Below are 24,008 nucleotides of genomic sequence, written 5' to 3' on the forward strand. Positions count from 1 at the left end.
TCCACTGATATTCCCAAATATTGACTGACATTGTCTGACATCCACTGTACATTGACTGTACCTCACTGTACATTTCACTGTACCCCACTGTACCCCACTGTACATTTCTACTGAACAGCACTGTATCCCACTGTACACCACTGTACAGTCCTACTGACTTCCACTGTACCCCACTGTACGCCACTGTACAGGGCACTGACCAGCACTGTACCCCACTGTACGCCACTGTACCGGGCACTGACCATCACTGTACCCCACTGTACGGCACTGTACCATTAATTTGAGAAAAAATCATATTTTTAAATCTTCAGTATATTTGTTTTCTTCGATATTTATTTTTATTATGCTGTATATAGCATTATCATAATGTAACTATACAGATAACTTGACAGAAGAATGTAACAGGTCGTTAAATCTATTAAATATTTCTTTATTAATAAATGTCTATTGTTATTGAATGTTACGATTATAAAATTATGATAATTCCCTAGCTATAAGGTGAAAGTATTGAATTTTACATGTTGAATCTGATTTTTAAAAATTTACATGTCATTATATTCATTCTGCCAGTCATTCGAAAATACCCCCCCCCCCCCACCAGCAAGGTTACATAATCATTTCTTATTGATGATATATGACACAAGCCCTCGTTTAAATGATCGAGTTATTAATTCTCTGTGTCTCATAAGCTGTGTTTTAGCCACTAAAAACAGCCAATTTAACACAGAATCCACAAAATATATCCATGCTTGTTTTTTTTTGTACACATGTCCAAATATCATGACTGCCCGCTTGACTACACAGGTACATTTTGTGCGAGTTAATTGCTCATTTGTTAATTGATTTCTTTTGATTAAAATATCTAAATATACATTGCAAATGTCGGGTTTTAATTTTACAAAATAACACCTACTGCAGAATACATTATAAATTTTCAACATAATCAGTGACATATTAAGCGGTAATTAACTGTATCATTAATTTCAGCAAGAAATAAAAGGAAGGATTTAAATCAAGGAAGGTTGTAACATGTTGTAATATGCGTAGCTGTACAGTTTTCTTAATATATGATTTACTTTTAAATGTTTAAGAAATAAGATACATGTATATAGAATGCCCTACGATACACACTTTTTTTGTATAATGAGAGAGAGAGAGAGAGAGAGAGAGAGATTACAGGTATATCACTTTCTGACAATATTGTATTGGTGTCATTTGCAAGCGCAGAAAAGTTCACAATAAAATCTATGTTGGAAGTGGCGGTTGTAATGCCGTAAGGGATTTTAACGTGCTTATACCTTTCTGACTCGGGGCCTCAAGTTTTAGCACTAGAAAATTCTTGAGAGAGAGAGAGAGAGAGAGAGAGAGAGAGAGAGAGAGAGAGAGAGAGATCTATTTATCAGAAATCGATTAGAATTTGATTGTCTATTAATCTGCTTCTTTTACATATCGATTATTTTTCTTTATGTCTTACGTTTATTTTTGCCAACCAACTCCGTGGTTTTAGAAAAATATCTGCAAACTTTAAGTCGAAAAATGAAATATAATTATATGGATAATATCCCCCCCCCCCCTGTTTCTTTCCTAATCCACTTGATACCTCTTGCAGTACTGTGTTATGTCGAAACGATTCATGTTAAGCAATCGGTTATAAAAATTGATGCATTTTTATTAAATTTTGACCTCGATGTGTAATCACTATTACCGGGTAAATAGATATAATAAATCCCACTTTTGTGCAAACATTACATGAAACTAGTCCTACATGTAAGTAAATTATAATAATCTTTTAAGACAGATTTTTTATGATTATGATCCTAATGCACCCAGCAACCATAATGATTTTTTTTAATCAAAAGTGAAAATTCAGATTTTTTGTTTTAACAGTGTATTTCCCCGACGTTTACATCTATTTATTCCTAGGCCCCAACACATATACACAGGTGGTCAGTTTTCACACCTTGACACAGTCACCCGGCCGTGTGTATAGTCTGAGTGAGCCTTTCTGTTAGTTCCGGGTTTTTCGTCGTTCCCAGACAGACAAAAGATTTTTTTCTGTAGACATACACAAAGAAGGAAACAGTACACTGTCGATATAAAATATTACTTTTTAGCGTTGACTTTCAATCATTAAGAATATTAAGACAATCATTGAATAACGAACTTCAAATCATTTGAATCCATGGACATTATCCCGAAACTAAAGAAAAATACATACTTTAATTTATTTAATGCCAATATGTAGATTTAGCCGCTGTCAACATTACTACATGTTACCGGTAGTACTTTATTTAAATACTGAAATATTCGTACGTTAGCATGGAGAGAGAGAGAGAGAGAGAGAGAGAGAGAGAGATTTTATAGAAGATTTGAAATGTTTGCTATGATACAATATACTGGTTTCAGTCAATGAAGAAAAAAACAGAAGAAAAAACGTATAAAAGGCCGAACTTTTTTACCGGGTGGTAAATCTCAGGTGAGGGCGGGGCTTAATTTCTAGAGGTGTGAAAGCCTCCGGGGCTGGAAGTCAACCTGCGATCGTGAACGCTGCTAATCACTATACACATGAAGCAAATATTACACAAGATATAAATAATTAGTCAGAATTCGTCATAGTTTGAATATCTTTTTGTTTTAATGACCGTACGACGCGATTTTATACGGAAATGTCGTCCGAGCACGTGTGTAAAGCACAATTAAAAAAAATTCAGTAAACTAATTCTGCTTTAAAGATTTAACTCAGTTCATTGTGTTTAGCACTTGACATTGTTTAAGACGTTAATTTTAACAAATATAATTGTATAAGAAAACCATACGATCAGTAAAAATATTCAGGCAGCCATTATACGATGACAACTAATGGACTTCGTTTTCCATGGAGTGACGTTTTCGTGCAACAAGTTCCAATTGAGTGTATAATCAGTAAATACAGCTTTAATAGCTCATAAGTTTGTTTTAAAAAAGAAAATTTTGTATGCATGTTTTGGGCTGCATGCGCATTCATCGTTGTGAAATTTATTAGGTCATATACATTCAACATGATTCAAAAATAAATTGCGTATTTTCAATTACTGAATAATAAAACTATTTTTCTCATTTATCCGACCCATACACAATTCACTTATTACGGATAGAGAAAATAAATATGTTTGCCTATTAATTAAGGTGTCGCTTATAATTGAAGAGATGCTAAAATTAGATTGTGATGCAGCAAAAATATTACGCGGGGGGGGGGGGGGGGGGGGGGGGGGGCTTATGTATGCCTTCCTGACTTTGGAGGAGAATAGTTACAACATGAGAGAGAGAGAGGGGGAAGGAGGGATGGAGTGAAGGAGGGGGGTGTATTTTTTCTTATTAAAACTATGTTACTACATGTATATCATGGGAACATTCTTAGCTGTGCAAGAGAAGATACATGTAGATGTATTACGTATACATGTGCTGATAATGAACAGTGTTCAAATTCAAAAGTATATAAATAAAAGTACCGTAATAGGCTGAAATATTATTTGAACACTGTTCGTTATCACCATATTTCATTTTTAATTTAACACAATACTTATTTTGATATCAGCGACTGGTGGGGGGGGGGGTGTGATGATTTATAAATGTTTAACATGTTTAATTTCCGACTTGATTTAAATAATAAAAAAAACGCATCTAAAAAGATTAATATAAAGAGTATTTCGTTTATTCATACATGTTATGTTTATACAAAAATATATTTCAAATGGATTTAATCATCTAAAGACCACAAATACCCTTAAAAGGGAATTACATAATATCTTGAACAAGGTGTCAGACTGACAATTTACAAGGTTGAATATTGGGACATTCACACCTTTTGATCTACTGAAAGTATGTATACTATACACAGATACTGACTCGCTGATCTTCCTGTGAAGTAAAACTTCAAAGACATTTTAAAGTCCAGACCAGTCATCTCTCTTTTGAAAAAAAAAGTCAGTATATTGAGCAATATGGTGGAATTTTTTTTATCGTTAAAAAAGTTGTCCCTCCTCCACATGTATGTTACATTAAAGTTTTAAAATTCAGATAATTTAAAACTATCTATAAATTGTAATTCATGATAGTTTTAAATTCTCTTAATTTTAAAACTTTAATGTAACATATATTCTAATATTTATTTGACAATATTGTTTAAATGAAATTCATTGTAAAAAAAAAATCAACTAGATATTTAGTTACTAAAACATTGATTTTGAAATATATAAAAGTATTTTCCCTTTTTACTGAATAAGTTGCTATATTTTGTATGATAATTGGATTCCGGAGGATTGGGGGGGGGGGGGGTCAGAGGATAATTTAATTTTTTTTAAACTTACATAGTACAAATATCCAAAATATGTCTAAGCTCCCCCAGAAAACAAGTATCCCTGCCCTTTCCCTGGAAAGAATTATGACCGCGCATGTAATTATATATGAACTTAAAGAAATAGAAGCCCATTTTATCTCTTGTAAGCAATAGGAAAGAATCAAAACAAATCCAGATTTTGGTCTCAAATAAAGTAAATATTCAATTCATTGTTTAAACATTATAACTTATAAAAACATACTAGGTACAGTGGGTTACAGTGGTGTACAGTATTTGTCAGTACCCTGTACAGTGGTGTACAGTGGGGTACAGTGCTGGTCAGTGCCCCGTACAGTGGGGTACAGTGCTGGTCAGTGGGTAGGTACTGTGCTGTCCAGTGGAGTACAGTGGAGTACAGTGGCTCTGTACAGTGGGGTACAGTGGGATACAGTGTGGTACAGTAGCTCTGTACAGTGGGTGTACAGTGGATTTACAGTAGGGTACAGTGGTTATACAGTAGATGTCAGACAATGTCAGTCAATTTTTGGGAATATCAGTGGATTTTGAATTCAGTAGTGTTGTTTCAGTCTGTGATTAACATTAAATTACAGTTTTTAAATTTTTCCCTAGTACATGTATCTAATCTATATCTGTCAGGGCTATCTAATGAATGTCTATCACTCAGAGAGAGAGAAAAAGAGAGAGAGAGGGACATCAAAACCAAGGTATACATGTAATATATAAATATTACACACTATTACACACTTACATTCTATGCATTTTTGTTTGGTCAATGACATTGACTTTGGGGTAGAAAATGCAACATACTACATGTACACCTTTGGTGCGCCACCTTAATTTTCAATGAACACACTATTAAATGTTGATGAAATCAGATCTTTTATGCAGAAAATTAGCAGAAAAATGAATAGTTATAGCAATGCTTAATATCTTGATGTAGGTGAAAGAATGTGATAGATGTCAACGATCCGCAAATGCTGCACCATCAACAGCCCCTCCCCTGCAAGTCATACCAGTGACAACAGATGTGTGGAACAAAATTGGTATAGATGTTTTTAATTACAAAGAGTCTGCAAATGGTTACAAATATGTAATTACTGTTACAGATTACTTTTCAAAATGGGTGGAAGCAGTAGCTGTTAAAGACAAAACCGCAGATACCATTGCTGAGTTCCTAATCAAAATAATCTTGCAAAATGGTGCTCCATGTGTGGTGGTGTCAGACAATGGCTCTGAATTCAAAAACCAAACAATTCAAAGGCTTACTTCTACCCATGGAATTAATCACATTTTTACCACCCCATACCATGCATCCCCAAGCCAATGGCCTTGATGAGAGAACAAATCAGACGTTGAAACAGAGCTTGAGGAAACTGGTACATGACAACCAAGATGAATGGCCAAAATATATTGGCAATGTAGTTTCTGCAATCAACATGACCACTCAAAGTTCAACAGGCTATGCATCAATCTTCTTCAAAGAATTAAGGACACCAAGAATGGGGCTTCAAAATCAGCTGGAACCTTGCACTGATATTAGCATTTCAGAAATAACAGAAAATCGCATTCACTATTGTATTGAATGTCAAAACGAAATTTGCAAGGAAGCAGAGGATAACATCAAACAAGCCCAAGAAAAGCAGAAGACCAATTTTAACAAACGTCATAATATAATTCGACACACCTTCAAGATTCATGATAAAGTTATTCTGCAGAACCTGCAACGGAGAACAAAAAAGGGGCACAAGGAGGAGGAGAAATGGTTAGGTCCATACACCATCACCAAAATCAATGCATCGAGGATATTTACAATGATCTCATCCACAGGCAAACAAATAAAACGCCATGGTTCACAGCTAAAGCCTTACATTTCAGCTGATGGATTTGAGACCCATGAGAGCAGTCCACCCTTACATACAGCACAGACAGTTGACACAGCACCTGTTGTTCCTTCCTTTTCACAGAGTCCAACACCGGACACCCACGAAAACTGCCAAGCACAGACAGTTAACACAGCACCTGATGTTTCTTCTTATTCACAGGGTCTAACACCTGAAATCCATGAAAACTACAGCAGATCAAGTCAATTAACTGTTTCATCTTGTTTGCAGGGTTCAGCCAAGCACATCTTGAATGAAATTGCTAATGACGCTGGCCACCATGTCATTATGGGAGACATGCACATCCATTTATTAATGATCTACCTGCTGGATCACAGTGTAGTTCAATGTCCTACACTTCTATCCTATATGCTTCTTCAACTAACATTTGTTCTTGGTCTACAGATGATGTCAACCATGTTATGCTTCAAGGGCATATCCTACACACTAATCAATTAAATTTTTTACACAGGAACGTCCCAGATTTAGATCATCGCCTTGCAATTGATAAATTACTGTGACAATAACTGTTCATATCGAACGCACCCGATTTTGTTTTTTTACCAATAATTCTTTGCAACGGGCTTGGCCGACCTTAGCAATAGGCGCTAGGATATACCCGGCCGAGCTGTCCAGCGATAAAGACGTGCTTAGTGTTAGAAGGGGGTATCATGGTGAAAGCCTGTGTGGCATGTTTTAGTCTCTCAAGTTAAGCATCTGACGCAGACACGGATAGCTGACCGTGGTAAGTATTTATTTAGTTTGGTGTAGTTTATTTGTAAATTTTTGCCTTTTTATTAGTTTTACGCAGTCGTCCTATAAAGTAACCTTGGCCATTGTTCACTGTAGAGTTACCTGTGTGTTCACTGATGTGTGACTTTAGCGAGAGTGTTTAAATAGAATTCGTCTTTTTCTATAGTACAGTTTTTGATATTGTTGTATAAAGAAACGGTGATTTAAAGGGCTATTTTCTATACGTTATTTTATTTTACAATTTATTGTCGCTTTTTCCACTTAACTGCTTGGGCGGAAGTGCGTCACCGGAAGTTTCAGACGCCATATTGTTTAGGCCTATAAAAAAAAAAATGTGTGTTTAGGGTAACACTGATGAAAAAATTAGGTTAGGTAGGTAGGGATTTTTTTTTATTTTATCATATTTTTTTCTGCATGAATCCTAAGAATGTTTGTTTGTGCCATATTTAAAAACGGATTTTTTAATAGAAATAATATAAAATTTAAAATGGGATAAAAACAGACATCTAAAAATGGTAGGATCGGGGCATTTTTGTAGGTCAGGTCGGGTTACCCTAAACACACATCTTTTTTTTTTTAGGCCTTACTGTAAACAAATAACTTAGTTACCATATACTTACAATATTTTGAGATGTTACCTTTAATATAATACTATTTATACATTATCATAGTTTGATACTATCAGTGAGATACTTATATAATGTATTATACAATATTGTTTTTATTATGGTGTTATGGTGTCACTTGTACACTTATTGTAGTGTCATATTGTTGATGTTGAGAGAGAGAGAGAGAGAGAGAGAGAGAGAGAGAGAGAAAAACCCATATACAACTGACTCGTTAATACAAATGTGAAGTATGGGGGTTCTAACCTGGGGAGCATTTTTTATTTATTTTTCTAATAAAAACACATAATTTCCTAAAAGAACAGTGTTTTGTACTTGCCATTATAAATTTAAAACTAATAGCATTTTTTATTTAGGGTCTTCCGTTTCCAACGGAAGACCCTTTTGTTTTTCTTCGGATTCTTTTTCATTATTATTATTCTTCCTCTGACTTTTTTTGTGGCTTATATCTCAAAAACTATTCAACCGATTTCCACGAAATTTTCAGAACTTGTTTGGTATCGTAAATACTCGAGGTCATTAAAATTTGAACTTATGATGTCACTTCCGGTTTCAGAAATTGACGATTTTGTAAATTTTTAAGGGTCATTTTGTCCACGCATCTCCTCCGAAACTAATCAAGATAGAAGCTTGAAATTTTCAGGGATTGTAGATAAATGTATGTAGATGTACCCTATTGCCTTCACTTATGAAAATTGTGCAAGGCTTCGAAGCTCGCCCGAAGCTGAAAATAAGCACCAAATTTTTCCACGAAATTTTAGAACATTTTCTGTAATATCTTTTGATGTATACATATTTTGTTAAATAATGTAATGCAAAAGATATTTATTTTTGCAAGACCTTTAATTTGATATCAAGGAAAAGGGGCCGGCCCCTCCAATTAGGGGCCAGGAGGGCTCTAAAGTCTTCTTACAATAACATTTTACTAAACAATAATTTGTTATTAATCATAGAAGCAAAAATGTTTAATGTACATCTGTTTATCTATACAGTACCATAGCTAAGTCATATATTACGTAATTAGGGGTTTCAAGGGGCCAGAAGTTCAAAACTTTGATCATTTATATCGGAAAAAGGAGAAACATTTTGAAAAGCAATATAGAACAAAAGTTGCGCAAAATAATGTTCTGTACAATATGTCATCTTCAATTTTTTGTTGATGGCCCCATTAAGGAGTTTAAGGGTCGGCCCCTAAAACACATTTGTACAGATATCTCGAGAACGGTTGACACTTTGTGAACACTTGTTGAACAAAATATGTTTATATTTGCAATACCTTTAATTTGATTTCAAGAAAAAAGGGCTGGCCCCTCAAATTAGGGGCCAAGAGGGCTCTGAAAGCTTCTTACAATAACTCTTTACTAACAAAAGTTTGTTATTAATTATAGAAGCAAAATTATTCACTGTACAGCTGTTTATCTTTACAGTACCATACCTAAGTCATATTTTACGTAATTAGGGGTTTCAAGGGGCCAGAAGTTCAAAACATTGATCATTAATATCTGAGAAAGGAAAACTATTTTGCAAAGCAATGTATAACACAAAAATGTTGAGAATAATGTTCTAGAGAATATGGCAACTAAATATTTGTTGTTGGTGACCCAGATAAGGAGTTCAAGGCTCGGCCCCTAAAACAAAACTGTTCAGATATCTCGAAAACGTTTAACAATTCGTGAATACATGTGAACAGAATATGTTTACATTTGCAATACCTGTATTTTATATATAAAAAAAGGGCTGGCCCCTAAAATAAGGGGCTAAAAGGGCTGGTAGGTCTTTTGTGATAACTATTTTCTAAGCGATAATTTGATATTTTTCATTAAGCAAAAACAAAAAACTTTTTAAGCTTAATCTAACGCTGAAATTCGTTTTAAAATCGGACCATGAACTACAGAGAAATTGGGGGTTAAAATTTGATTTTTCCGGAAATTTTGATTACGCGTTCTTGGTTTAAAAAATAGCGTAAAGTTAAATGTAAAATAAATTCGTACCAAAAATCATCCTGTCAAGTCGTACATGAACACATTCGGGTTTATTTTGTTAAAACATTCTTGAAATCCAAAAGGTTTTTGTTAAGTCGTACTTAAAATCATTTTAAGCCGTACCAAGAATTATTCGATTTTTTTCTTATTGTTTTAGTTACTCTTGTTATTGGCTTAAGAGCTCTGCTTCTTAAAGGTACTTCTAGCTTTTCTCTCGACATTAACGGAAGACCCACTCGTTGCTTTGCAACGAGCTTTGCTCTAGTTTTATATTTATATTTGATAAGCATTGATTGCGTTCTAGCTGCAACGAGTTACAGCTAAGTATGCAGTAAAATTCATCTCCTATTTCGCACTTATTGCAATGAGCACAGAATCTTTCATGTCTAGGAATATTTGCCCAACGTCCACTTTCAATGGGTAGATGGTGATTACATGTTCGAAATCTACAAAAAGTAATTGCATCTTTTTTTGATAATGTATCAAAATAATGTTCAAATTTTAACTCTTCCTTATAAATTCTATAATTTAGAGCTTTTGGGGATGATTGTAGAATAGATTGCCAATTTTGTTTGAATTGGTCTATCAAAGTAAGTTTTATTTTTGCCTTTAGCCATTGTGAGTTATGTATAGTTTGATTAATCCATATATTAGATAAACCGCAGTTATTTAGAATATGTTTGATGTTTTCATACCAAGGGAATTTCCTCCCAATTTCGTGATTCATACAAATTCCTAGATCATATATTAATTTTGCAATTTTTGTATCTTTTCCGGTAAGTATTCTTGACCAATAAGAAATAATGCGTGTTTTAATTTGAATTTCAAGTGGGTATCGACGAAGTTCACCATACGAGGGTTGTTCGGAAATTATTGAGACATTTTCTCTTATTCTTTTAGTAAAAAAGATAAACTCTTGAAATTTTACCAAAACGTAAATCAGGATAGAGTTTATCAATGTGAAAAGTTTCTTGTTCTTGGCATGAATAGATCATTCCTAGAAAGCTGACCAACGTGTCTTCGTCCTGTAACCCGGCGCAACCGCAAACTTTTCTCGACGTCATTTTAACGCTTCTTATTGCTCCCATGTTTTAAACACCTTACAAACGAACTGAAATAAGAATTATTCTTTATTTCTCATCTTTTGTTTTAATTTCAAGATGTCATCATTTACATTTTCTCTCATTCTTGTTTTTTTAGAGAGAAAATCGAGTTATTTTTACCCGAAAGTGTAATTACTGTGAATGTCTCCTGCAGAAATTTTTTACATATTTTAGAACTGTTGACAACAGTTAGTGTGTCAAAAGTTGTTAATTAATCCCTTTGGCCTAATTCTAGTTAAACAATCAGTGAAAAAAAATATGATGAACTGAAGTTCTATCCCTAATCTTGTCATCGTATAGATTTTTTACGCAATTGCGTGGCTTTAAAAGGTCTTCTTCTGAGATTTCCACCAGTTTAATGGTTTTCGTTGCGCCGCCTTGACGTCGAAATTCAATGTAAAGTCGTTGTCAGATTTTTATTGTTTGGTAAATATATGTGTACCATATCCGTATTTCAACTCGAACACCAGTGAAACTTAATCAACAGTTTGTCGCAAAGAATAGCAAAATGAACATATTTAATTTGATTTCTTTGTTCATTAAGTGTAATTCTACGGACACTTATAAAGTAGATGTTTAAGTTGTTTAATCTCCGAGTTCATGGCTGCGCCGGGTACCCCGACCACCGACTTGTTTATCTACTATCGTAAACAAAATATTAAATATTCTTTAAATATTACTTTGTTTTATTATTTGTTGGTGTTTCTTCAGTGTCTATGCTAATTTTCACCAAAATTCGTCACTTAGAAAAGAAAATAATTGATTTGTCTCAATAATTTCCGAACAACCCTCGTATATCATGAAATCTGGAGTTGATTGTTTTAAATGGAGTAGAAGTTTACAAAATTTGAGATGAATTCTTTCTATAATTGCAATATTTGAAAAGCCCCAGGCTTCACATCCATATAACAGTATAAGTTGGACAATTTTGTCAAATAAATCTAGTTGACACTGTACTAATAGGTTATGAAATCTCCCCCTTTTTAACACTTCATATAATGCTTTTGTAGCTTTTTCGGCTAATTTCTGTATTGCAATTTTAAAAGATCCTGTTCTGCTAAATACTATTCCCAAGTAGTTAAAATCATGGTAACAACTTCAATAAATTTATCGTTATATTTTATCTGCACGTTTTCTTTCTGCCTACCTTTGCATAATATTATTATTTATTCATTTTCAGGTTCCATTTTATGCATTAAGTATGAAAGCAATCTATCTCTCTTTGCAATTCCTCGGGAGATTCAGCTAACAGTACAGTGTCGTCTGCATATAATATAGCAAATAATTTGAAAAAATATCTAACTTATATTTCTAACATGTCAGTAATAGTTGGTAAACCTTGCACAACAGACTCATTTAAAAAGTCATGTAAATCATTAAGTACATAGAGAATAGGAAGGCTGACATATTTTCACCTTGCCTCACTCCGTTTTCACAATGAAAAAAAGTAGAGGTTTCATTATTATAAACAATTCTTGACTTAATATATGACTGAACATATTGATAATAATATTAAACATTTTGCCACAAATATTATGGGATAATAATTTAAACCACAATGCTTTTCGCCATACGTTATCAAACGCTTTTTCGAAATCTACATCTACATTGAAATCTATGCAAATACATCTATTCATAACTTGTTTCTATGGACTAAGATCAGATTTAATCTAATTACACACTGTGCAGCCCCCCCCCCCCCCCCCCCCCCCGTTTTGAAATAAGACGTTTATAACTCAAAAATGTTACCTACATGTACATATCAATGTTTCCTTATATGAACCTACAGAATAGCGAAAACGTTCAATTCTGTATGAACTTTTTCGTGACGTCACAATGATCATAGCAAGCGCTTATCGCTTGTCTTATTGTAAACATAAAATCTCGATAATTTTTTTAAACAGTTCTGAACGATTTATATTTTTCAAACGTAAATATAAGTAATAAACAGCAATGATAAAAAGTTCACCGGGATATGAAGTTGGTTGGCACGTGATCAAATCTACTGAGAAGCCCGAACTTTATAAATTGCCATTTATTTCTTAAGTATACGTACGTATATGTATGTAGGAAACTGAAAAAAACTTATCATCCATGATAACATTTTTTTTTTCTTGGGGGTGATGAGAATTTATTAAGCATACAATCAACAACTTTTTATCATGCACATAAGAAAATTTACTCATTATTATTACAAATTTAAATAAATATAAACAATGGTATGCACAAAGACAGCTTTCAAGTACAATTCTATCATAAGCTGTATACAGTTTGTTGTAAAAAACAAGAATTAACAATTTGACGACAAGTAATGAAAATATTCTTTATAGATGTCCAGATATTTCCTTCTACATCTGTTATCTGTTATTCATTCCCAGTAAATTTCTAGTCTAGAAAGAAGAAAAAAACATCAAATCAATATTAGATAAGAATTTGCATGCTCCAAGAAAATCTGACATCATATTCTATATTTTAACAGTAAGAGGAAGTGTATACTCATAACCTACACAATGCTTTTTTTAAATAATATGAAATGAAAATATGGTGGTTTGAAATCAATTTGGTCCAACAGCTGTGAATCTGAGAGAAACCTTACACTTTGAATACACAAGTGATTTTTTTTTTTTTTGGGGGGGGGGGGGGGGGGTTCAGGGATTTTTTTTTGTATGGTATGGTACTATAACATGTCATTTATTAGTTTGTTGTTTGTCAGTACTTTCAATTTATATCTATAGTCTATTATGAAAACATCTCTCTCTCTCTCTCTCTCTCTCTCTCTCTCTCTCTCTCTCTCTCAAAATCATTACAAATTAAAGTCCATTCAAGTTCAATTCTGTATCAACAAATCTCTATCACAATCAATGGCCCTTTGGGACTATTTCCAATTTTCAGAGAACACCAGACAAATCTTCTAGCAATGTGTACACTGAACTATCCATTTTATATGTTTGGATGGCAAAATACATAAACTGTAACCATTCTGTATTTACTATGGGCCATGTGCATTAACATGGTAAACACATACATGTACTAGTAGTTCATGAAATAATTTAAGGAAATGGGGGTGCTTCATTTGTCATTTCTGTTAGGCTCAGTTGGTTTTGGAATTGTAGGAACTTGACTCACCATTACACAAAATCCTTTAGCACCTTCTGATAAAACTGTATTGGTTTCTTGAAGCTGAAACAGATTACTAATTCATATACTTGGATACAAGCCTATCAAACTCATAAATTAACTCTCTAAGGGTACATGTAATTAATTGACAAATAACGAAATTCACCTGGAGAAACATACACGTACATCTAATGCTTTGTAAGATACATTTTCATTGCATATTGTACATGTATAAACAAAAAAAAGGACATTACAAGGAGATGTCATGAACTTAACAATTTCCTGCACTGAAGTTATATACCAGTGTTTTCTAATAGCATATGCCAAACCTATATCCAAAACAAAATAAATCTTCATAATCCTAATTCTACCTACAACAATGTGGCCCTCTCTCTCTTTTTTTTTAATTTGACTTTTACAGCAGAAGTAGTACCCCCACCCCCCCCCCCCCCCCCCCCCCCAAAAAAAAATAAATTAAAAAATGGGAGGGGTGGAGGGAGCTTCATCGAATTAGCTAACCTGACTGTAACTGTACATGAACCTATAGGTAGTAGATGATAAAATTATTGGTTATTATTGTTTAATGAAAGTGTGTACTTCTAGTTGCGAAGTAATGCTTCACAAAAAATAGTTTTAGAATTCCCAGGAACACAAATTTTATGCTCCTTACATTTCTGGCTAGGTGCCCGGCACTGACCACATCCTCCAGCCGGTTCTCCAGGAAGTTCCAGGTGTCTGTGTAATCCTCGGACCGGTCCTGGATCAGGTAGATCTCTGTGCTCTTGTAGACGGCGGCCAGCGACCCTCTCTTGGTGTACCAATTAAACTGTCAATCAATTATATTGATAGTAAATAACTACATAATATGGATATAAGCATGTATTTTAAGTTTTTGTTATATTTGATTATGTCATATTACATTTAGCTGAATAGAACAACATGAAATGCCTATGCGAATTACATTAATTAACCCTCTCTAAAGATAAAACAAAAGTCAATATAAATTGTTCACCCTTCAATTCTTCACTGTACCAACATTGTTTTTATTTAATCAACATTTTTCTGTTAAATAGTCGACTATTTCGGCAGAAATCTGACATTAGTGATAAAACCAATATTGAGCTATTTACAACTTATTTATTTTCTTAAAAAAGTCAAAGTCCCTTGTCTAGGTTAGAGACACAAAGTTTTTTGATCCCCCCCCCAATAACTTACATCATTGGATTGATCCCCAGCATAGAACCAGATATCATCCACAACTCGACTCAAGTTTGTCCAGGATTGTACTGCATTCTGGGGCAATGTCTGTATCGCCATGGCCTGTAAAATGTTTGTATAAGCATGAAAACTCAAATTACATATAAACCAACATATTGGTTGAAAGGATATTTATTTATGCCATTCATTAAAATTGACTGATCTGAAATACATACAAATGGGGCCGTGCTTTAGAATTTGATGGTCATGAGGTATTTTGCATGATTTATACATGCAGGTGATAAACACCACTTTACTGTACATCTATGGTTAAATTCATTATTTCCTTTTAAATTCACCAAAAAAAAATATAGCATTATCACAGGAATGAATTTGATAGCTACAGAATTTAAAATAGAAATATATACACTACACAGGGTTGAGCAATTTACACTTTTTTAAACTGTATACTGTCTCAACACATATAATGAATTCCTAATAATTTGGTTCTTTTCTGTCAAGTACAGAAATAAGAAGAGTAATCATAAATAACAATAAGTTATAAACATCATAAACATGACATCATGCTTTGGACTGAAGTGCTTTTTTTCTGATATTGATTATAAGGTACATATATACATGTACTCCTGATTTTAGCTCTTATCATTTGTCAATGGAATGCCTGTAATTTACCTGTGGCCATTTATCAATGTATGGTATGATCATTCTAAGGCGGGTTTCTATGGCGTCATGTATAAATGGACCTGTCTTGATTTTTCTGTAATAAAAAATTACAATAGAACAAAATCATACAAAATATCACTCTAAATTCTATATATATGGTGCTGATATCAGCACTTGTACGTGAGAGGGCATGTTTTTTTTTAACTGACAGAGTAATTCTTTTTATAACATCAGGTATTATAATATATCAATTTCATATTATCAAATTTTATCTATACAAATCAAATCATTGACAAATTTTTTTCTCCCTGTTTAAACAAATACAAACTTACTCATCTTTTTCTTTCAATTCTTTGACTTTCTGTTTCAAAAAAGATTCCAGTTCCTTATTACTCTCTTCATAAAAATAGAACACCAATTCTGCCCCACCCCTGGGGAACATTCCATGGACCATAGATGGCATTCCTAGAGACTCAGCACCTGGAACAGATTAATACATCTATTAACAATGCACTCTCTAAAAAACATTGGATCATATTTCAAGGTAAAAATTATCACATCAACAATTACTAGAGTATGATTATCATTTAAGGTGGAAAAACATACCTGGAAAAAGTCACTCCAATTAATAGTAAATTATTTGATTTTGAAAGATATAATGATAATTAAACCGTATACCCGTATATGTCAAATAAGCAAAAAATTTGCAGCTTGTGGATAAAAAAATGGAAACAAAAATAATTCAAATCAGTAAGTAACAACAAAAGCCCTTGTGGGATTCGAACTAGTGACTTATTGATCACAAGCCGACATTTTATCCACTCGGCTATGGAGTAAGTTCTATGTTTTTATCGATAAAATCCTTTTAATAAAACAAAATGTTTTTTTTTCAATCAGAGGTCAGCCATATTGTGATGATGTGCTATTCCACCTTAATATAACCACCCTTTGATTTATATATATACATGTATATTCTTTTATAAACCTTTCATATTTCATGTACATGTATTGCGTAACCATGAATTTATTACAAACAACAAACCAGCAACTATTGCTTTCTTTGTCCAGCCATATTGATGGACAAAAGGGAGGGAGGCCTTGAGGACAGCCTGCTTGGTTTGGTATTCCTCCTCAGTCTCCTCAGGCATCTCCTCTTCCTCAACCTCATTGACAAGGTCCTCAGAGTTATCTAACCTGAAAATATTCATATCAAAAAAAATAATACAATACATAAACAGACATAAAAATATATTCTCTTGCTGGTTTGTGAAAACTAAATACTTGCAAGTACTTACTCCAACCAAATATGAGAAATGGAAAAAAAAAATCATTATAATCGATCAAAAATCAAAATAATTGTTATATGAAGTATGCTTCTTGTTATTTACTCAAAACTTACCATTAGACATTTCCACATAGGAATAGCATTCAGACAGTGACTGCCACTATAAAAATATCATTCACATTCATTCATATATCAATAGATCATTAGACATTTGTCACTTACTCATCGGTGTATTGAGCTCCTTGGGCCGTCCCATGGGTGTTATACCCTCCATTACTGGTCTGTGAGGATGCTGACCCCCCGGGCCCACTAGAGGTGTCCTGGGGTGAATTTCTGTTCCCAGTACTTGTGCACATGAAACGTCCACCATTTCTGTTACATCTGCTCAGAGCTAATGAGTAATACACAAGTCATATACAAGATTACTGGTACCTATAAATCTGCTCATTATAGAGTAAATCAAATGTTACATTTAAGCATAAATAACATTTATTACAGCAACATTTCTGTTCAACTTCATAGAGAAAAACCAGTTGCTACTGTGGGGATTTTTTACCTACCCGGTATAAAACAATTTTTGATCATCTATATATTGTTGTAAATCTTTGATGCTAGTTGTGACATCACATGAGAGGAGTCAAAGAAAACATTCTTAACTTAAGGTATTTTGTCCTAAAAGAATATGAGAAGTAAAACACAATAATGTGTTATTTTTCATTATTTACCGGGTAGCCATGATCAGATAAAACATACTGCAGGATACCAATACTTAAAAGAGAAAAAATCAGAGTTTTAAAAAATCTGTTACCACCAGTGGTGGCTGCAAACACACATCACAGGCAGTGAACAAGAACATATATGTGATTTTCAGTGGATTCATGTGGATGTAACAAAAGACACTGAAAACAAAGAAGACAAGACAAGCATTCATTTTATTGAATTGAAGTTTAGATATCTGCATGTACAGTAGTTGTTCTTTGTTTAAAGGAATTGTTTGATACACAGAAATAAACTTTTTTGCTTTATTACATGTACATTTTCACACAACAATTAAATTTTTTTGAATCATGTTAATATATGTCAATAATGCAATACCATAATTTCAAAGTAAATTAAGCATGTTTAATTGTATCCAATATCAAAGAGTTCATTTACTATCAGCTTAATTGGCTTTCACACTTCTTTTCTGAGCGTCAGCCAACTCGATGGTTCGACTGAGTATACTGTCCATCATGTCGAACGTGTTGAGTGCGGACTCAATGACCTGAATCTGCTGTTCCCTGGACACAGGCCCCAGTCTCTCTCCCCCAACATTCACACTGAACTCTGTGTTCTCTGTGGGTAAGGGATTCCCTTTCCTCACATCTTCTAGATCCAAATTGTAGTGACCTTTAGACAGAATTATTGCTTGTCGGAGAGGCTCGAAGAACTCTTTGTCCAGATTGGGATAGAGTTCCCAAAACCCGGTTTGATTTTCAGCAGGTTTATCTCTCAGGACTAAATATCGGACAAAGTTCAACACTGAAAGAATCCTGTCTGAATTTTCCAACAAATCTGTTGTGACTCCATCTGGTATAACCGACACAAGTTTGAATACTCGAATGAGATTTTTCCCTAGAAAGATATTGTCTGGACCTTCTCCTTTCTTTAGAAGGGAATCGACTTGTTCTTTATACAAACTCAAGGTGTGGCCCACAACTCCAGAGTGTTTGCAAGTGTTGAACACAGTTTCGTACAGACGATGTCTGCCTTGAAGACTAAACATGCCAAAGAAATTTGAAAAAATCGGAACACATGATTTGCGAATGTCTTTGTTCTGGCAATGCGTCATAGTGGAAATGAGTAGATTGAGAATGTCCTTGTAGAAATCATTATCCAGTTCGTAATGTGTAAAAGACATGGGCGGTATGACAAACATGAGTTTCTCCAACAGGAGAACTCCTTTCAGTTTCACAATGGAGTGTTGATCCTCCAAGAATGACTTGATGAAGGGAAGATGAAATCTAAGCATGAACTTATGGTTGTAGACAGCAGGCATTTGATCAAGACCAAGACCCTCTGCCAGGACTATATATGACAAGCAAGCAAGGCTTTCTTCAGGAATTAGCTTATCTTCTTTCCAGTCTTTCACTTTATCATCCCCCTCCTCTTCCTCAAGTTCTTCATTTTCTTCATCTTCTCTAGCTTCACTTTCCTTGAGCTTGGCTTGCATGCTCCTTTTCTTGGTTTCATCTTCAATCAAAGCAAAGAAGTTTGGACACAGCTGTGCAAGTTGATCAATCAGTCTTTCTGCACACACTCTACTGTAAGATTTCTCTTTTTCTTCTTGCTCCTTTGGTTTGAAGGTCATATCTAGATGATACAGTGGATGAGACAGAAGCTTCATCAAGTACTTGACCAGGAGTTGAACTTGTGGAGTAGACTTAGAGAAAGTTACTTTTGGATTTCTCATAGATACTTCTTCCACAAAAGGACTAAGGAATTCCAGGTAGCACAAAACAACATCGGTTGCCCGCATTACCGAAGGGTCCATTTCTAGCAATTTTCTCTCCTCATGATCGAGATTGTGGTCCTTAGCCTGTGGAATGGCCTCAATATGAGCTGAGAGGGTCTCCAACGTGACATCCAATGAATGATGTCGTTTGTTTGGCAACTTCAACAAAATCTTCTGCACGTTTTCTAATATACACTTAAACTTCTGGTCATCTTTAAAGGAATCAGCCTGCTCCAAAACTGCCAACAGCAGCTCTTTGGGATTCCCATTTGCAATGACATAGTTCATGCACCTCTGGCAAGTCTCAAAGAAATATTCATGCTGTTCTAAGTTTTCTTCTGTCAGGTTGGCAGTCAGTTCCGATGCGATTTCCCAGAACACAGACTGGTCCTTCAGTTTGTGCTCCAGAATTACTGTTTTTAGTCCCTTGCTGTCCTTGAACTTTATGCACTCTTTGACCTGTTTCAGGGCAGTCTCTGCATCGGCAGCCTTCTCCATAACCTCCACATCCATTAAGTGATCCATGATGTTAATGAAGTGATGATTGTGAGAATAACTGAGAGGGGTTGTCTTTGTTTTAAATGCTACCTGGAAAAGAGAAAACAGTTTGCTGGATGTGATTTACTGATTTGACACAGTCAAGGATTTAGCTATAAGATTGTTAAGTTTAAATATCAAGAGTGAAAAAAAAGTTTGCATGAAAGAGTGAACATAGTAACTAGTTTTTTTTTTCCAGTCCTGTAAATTTGTTTTGAAAAAATTCATACCAGCAAACTATTTTCTCATGTTTTAACTCTTCTTATTCAGATTGTAAGGAAACAATGATTTCTAATTTCTTTATACCAGGTAGTTGTATAACACATCATAAAAGTATTATATCAGAACCGTTTAACACGAGCTTGCATTTTGGTTAGATGCGTCAAACAGAAACGTGATGTACATGTAGAAATATTTCAGTTATCCAGAATTTTCAGCTTTAGATAATGAACAAAAACGTTTTTAGTTACTCAAAATGAAAGACAAGGAAATTCTTAATCTTGTGGGCAAATTCATAAATGATAACATGCTATAGTACTCCTTTTAAGAGAAATATAGTCGGAATTAACATTGTCATTTTCTATTATCTATTTCATTGCTGTCCACTTGATCAGCCATAGCTTTGTGAAATCAACAAGCTATATCTGGCTTTTGAACTAGAATAATCAATCTTATTTCACTTGAAACCAGAGTCATTTTTAACTTTTGTTGACGCAAGAAAGGGATAGTAACATCCTATCGAAAGCCCACGGTCGTGATAAGTGGTTCTATGTTGTAACAACCATTATTTCATTTGAGGGGTTTATTGAGTAAGAAACTGAATGATTAATAAAAAAACTCTTCGGTGTTGAAAAACAGTGAAAATACAATATAAACTAAAGAATTTCTCCTGCTTTACAATTGAGACATTATGAAAGATTTGAATACCGGTATGCATGATGAGGAAATTCGAGATGTACCTATTACATAACGCTCAATGCAAATCAACAAATATACATCGAAATATAAATGCAATAGAGATCTATTTATTAGGCCTATATGAAAGGTGTTTTTTTTAAAATAAGAAATCGACATATTTAAAAATTGTTACCTGTTCTTGAAATAGAACGAAAAATCAAAGCGAATCTGTTTATGCAGGGCGCTGCCATTATTTGAATTCGAGTTGTCTCGGAAGTTTACCATCAATATGTGCATGGAACGCTCATTTGGAACAACTCTAATGTTTACATAGACTATATATATATATAAGTTTTCCACATTCACAACGGCCGGTTAGCTCAGTCGGTTAGAGCGTCGTGCTAATAACGCGAATGTCGTGGGTTCGACCCCCACACTGGCCAATTATTTTTCCCCATAACAATTCCATTTGTACACAATGTTGAACGTAACTCAAGTGCTCGGTTGCCTGATCTGTACATTATTTATACACGAAAACATTAAATATTAAATCTATGTTTTTGTGTATTGTATTTTAAAATCGATAAATTTTAACCGACCATGTGCACGTTTCAATCTTGCTAACCTTTTTATTTAACACGCAGGGTTTTAAGTGGACGTTTTCCAATTCTAAATCATTTTTGTCTTCTGTAACAAATAATTAAAAAAACCGGCACTATCCGACAGCCGATCGAGTCCCTAGCTGTGGGGATATTTTTAAAATTATGTTATTGGTAATAACCATCTTCGCTAGCCAAGGGTTTTCGGTCCACTCTTCCCCTTATAGATGGTGGGGAGCAGAGTAGACCGAAAACCCTTGGCTATCGAAGAATAAATTCATCTCATGTTCAAAGCTTACCCACTATATCTGAAATGTTTGAAACAAAGCTGTATGTATTTTTTAAAACTATTTGCCATTTTGTACGCAGATCACAGATTTGTGGCTGCAGAATAAAATCAGTTTGGAATTTTATCGGAATTTAAGGATGTAAGTAGCGTGCGTTTGATGTGAGATTTTAAAAGATTAGTGCGAATGTTTCTCGACTTCATTGTTGCAATACTGCTGTTGTCATAGGCAAAATCCCATCGTGAGCCCTGGACCGGTAAATGTCCGAGTAAAAATAAACTGGCGACTTCCAGAGAATAATGACGTATATCTCCGCTATTTTAAGACCCATCAACTTGAAATTCGGCATGAGTGTATCTCAGACATTACTTTTATGAAATATACATGCATATTGCGAATGTTTTAAAAATTAATTGATTTATTAGGCTTTTGAAGCGAGCTGGTAGTTTTTTATCTGGGTCAGAGTTCGACCCTTTTCTTTATTTATGGTTACATTGAAATTAATGTTAAAACGGGCTTGGCCCCTGTGTCACCGATATGGAGTATAAAAAAATCAACAGTTTTAAAGCTTCGTAATAGGTAAATTACTATTCATAAACTAATGGTTTTGAGACTCCCCCTGCTACGTGTAATCTAATGAATGGTAATTTGTATATGCATATAAAAAACGGCTTGGCGTAAGTGAAAGATAAAAACAATCTTAGTATATTTTAGGTGAAATCGGGAGAGAAAATAAGTACCAATGTGAATCTTGCTGGGGGAAACCTACCGATTGACCCGATTTTGTGTAAATCGAGCCTAAACGGTAAAAATGTGCCTAATTTTGATGGAGGTGAGAAATGTTTTGACAATATTTCAAATATAAACGAAATACTTATATGAACCCCCAGCAAGAACTGCAAAATACATTACCTATCGAATGATTTTTCATAAAAATATTTTTGATTTAATGTCATTATTCACTTGCGCCGATGCGATTTTTATAGATTATTTACCGTGTTAGAATACACCCGTCACGTGCTTAAGAAAAATAAATGACGTCACAAAAATACATCAAATTAATGTAGTGTTGGATGTCACTGATAATTTATGTAATAAAAGTTCAAAGAAACCCACTCGGTTAAAGTATTTTTTTGATAATTAAAATAGTATCATTTTTCGATATATATTTAGCTTCGGACAGCCTTAACATAGCCGCGCAGCAATGTTAAGGCTGTCCGAAGCTTAACAGGGGGATTCGAACTCATGACTTATAGATTCGTAGAAAAACCTCTTACTCACCGCACTAAGAAAGAAACTATTTATAAAATTACCCTTGATTTAGTTGTTTATTTCGATGAATAGTACGTCATATCAGGTGCATGTCCCATACCTGATACGACCTAAAAAAAAAATCGCTGACAAAAGTTAAAATTGTCGAGTGTGGTGTCCCGATAGGGTCATTTGCAAAAGAGCAAAAGCGCCTCAGGAACCAAAGCTAAACACGCATAGAAACAACATGCTAGCGCATTTATAACAACACGCTAGTGCGTTAATTAAAATTAACACGTGGTCACGCTATAACACACAACAAGCCGCGTCACGCTAATGCAAAGTTATGTTGACACGACGGTATATTGTGTATAACATATACCTATTAGTGTATCAGCCCTGGTACACGTGTTTTGGATTAGATGAGACAGGAACCAAAAGCTAAGGCTGTATCGCCCTCAAGGCTAATATTTCTCTGTCTCAGCCCGTCCTCAAGGGGGTGTATTGCCCTAAAATTTAAAATAGCTAATTCCCAAATATTTCTGCTTTAAATTAAGACTAGTTGTGAAATAATGATAGACTATCAAATATATGATACAAAGCATCACCTTACACGTCTGAATATTTTTATTAATTGCTGGAAATTGAAAAATAATAATTCAAAAATAGCGCCAAAGATTGATATGTATCTAAGAAAGGGGAGTAAACCTAACGACGGTTGTTTATTTAGAACAATAGCATGCTTTATTTAATATCAATCAACATTTAAATAATAGAGGATATAGAGATTAATCTTAGAAAACCAGAGTTTAGATTGTAAAAAGTAATTGGTTTAAGTATATAATGAACGCGCTTATGAACGTTCAAAAACACGTTCTCAAACAACTTGCTATAAAAGTATGGATTTTTATTAATGGAATTTGACAGGAAACTTACGAAATCTCAGTGAAAGAATTTGACTCATTAACGTTACGAAGTTG

General features: G+C 34.2%; 1 protein-coding gene and 1 non-coding gene across 4 annotated transcripts in view; one reads left to right on the forward strand and one right to left on the reverse strand.

The window, feature by feature from the left end:
- LOC128183221 (ubiquinone biosynthesis protein COQ9, mitochondrial-like) overlaps nt 1–21,196 on the reverse strand; it is a 90,807-nt gene extending 69,611 nt beyond the window's left edge. Inside the window, exons 1-9 of one of the 3 annotated variants that reach the window (XM_052852169.1) lie at nt 21,085–21,196; nt 17,186–17,354; nt 16,721–16,872; nt 16,011–16,158; nt 15,688–15,772; nt 15,013–15,117; nt 14,468–14,623; nt 13,807–13,860; nt 12,594–13,070 (exon numbers count right to left, since the gene is read on the reverse strand). In XM_052852169.1, coding sequence (XP_052708129.1) covers nt 13,038–13,070; nt 13,807–13,860; nt 14,468–14,623; nt 15,013–15,117; nt 15,688–15,772; nt 16,011–16,158; nt 16,721–16,872; nt 17,186–17,354; nt 21,085–21,142 — 960 coding nt within the window. In that variant the 5' untranslated portion in view covers nt 21,143–21,196 and the 3' untranslated portion in view covers nt 12,594–13,037. Of the gene's footprint in view, nt 1–12,593; nt 13,071–13,806; nt 13,861–14,467; nt 14,624–15,012; nt 15,118–15,687; nt 15,773–16,010; nt 16,159–16,720; nt 16,873–17,185; nt 17,355–17,928; nt 20,046–21,084 lie in introns of those variants that run through there. The other 2 variants (XM_052852170.1, XM_052852168.1) reach the window with 2 other exon arrangements.
- Nucleotides 21,197–21,260: 64 nt separating this feature from the next.
- Trnai-aau (transfer RNA isoleucine (anticodon AAU)) lies at nt 21,261–21,334 on the forward strand. Its single transcript has one exon. It is a non-coding gene; the product is annotated as a tRNA-Ile (tRNA).
- The last annotated feature ends 2,674 nt before the right edge of the window (nt 21,335–24,008 follow it).

Source organism: Crassostrea angulata, chromosome 5, assembly GCF_025612915.1.
Source record: "Crassostrea angulata isolate pt1a10 chromosome 5, ASM2561291v2, whole genome shotgun sequence".
Taxonomy (NCBI): domain Eukaryota; kingdom Metazoa; phylum Mollusca; class Bivalvia; order Ostreida; family Ostreidae; genus Magallana; species Magallana angulata.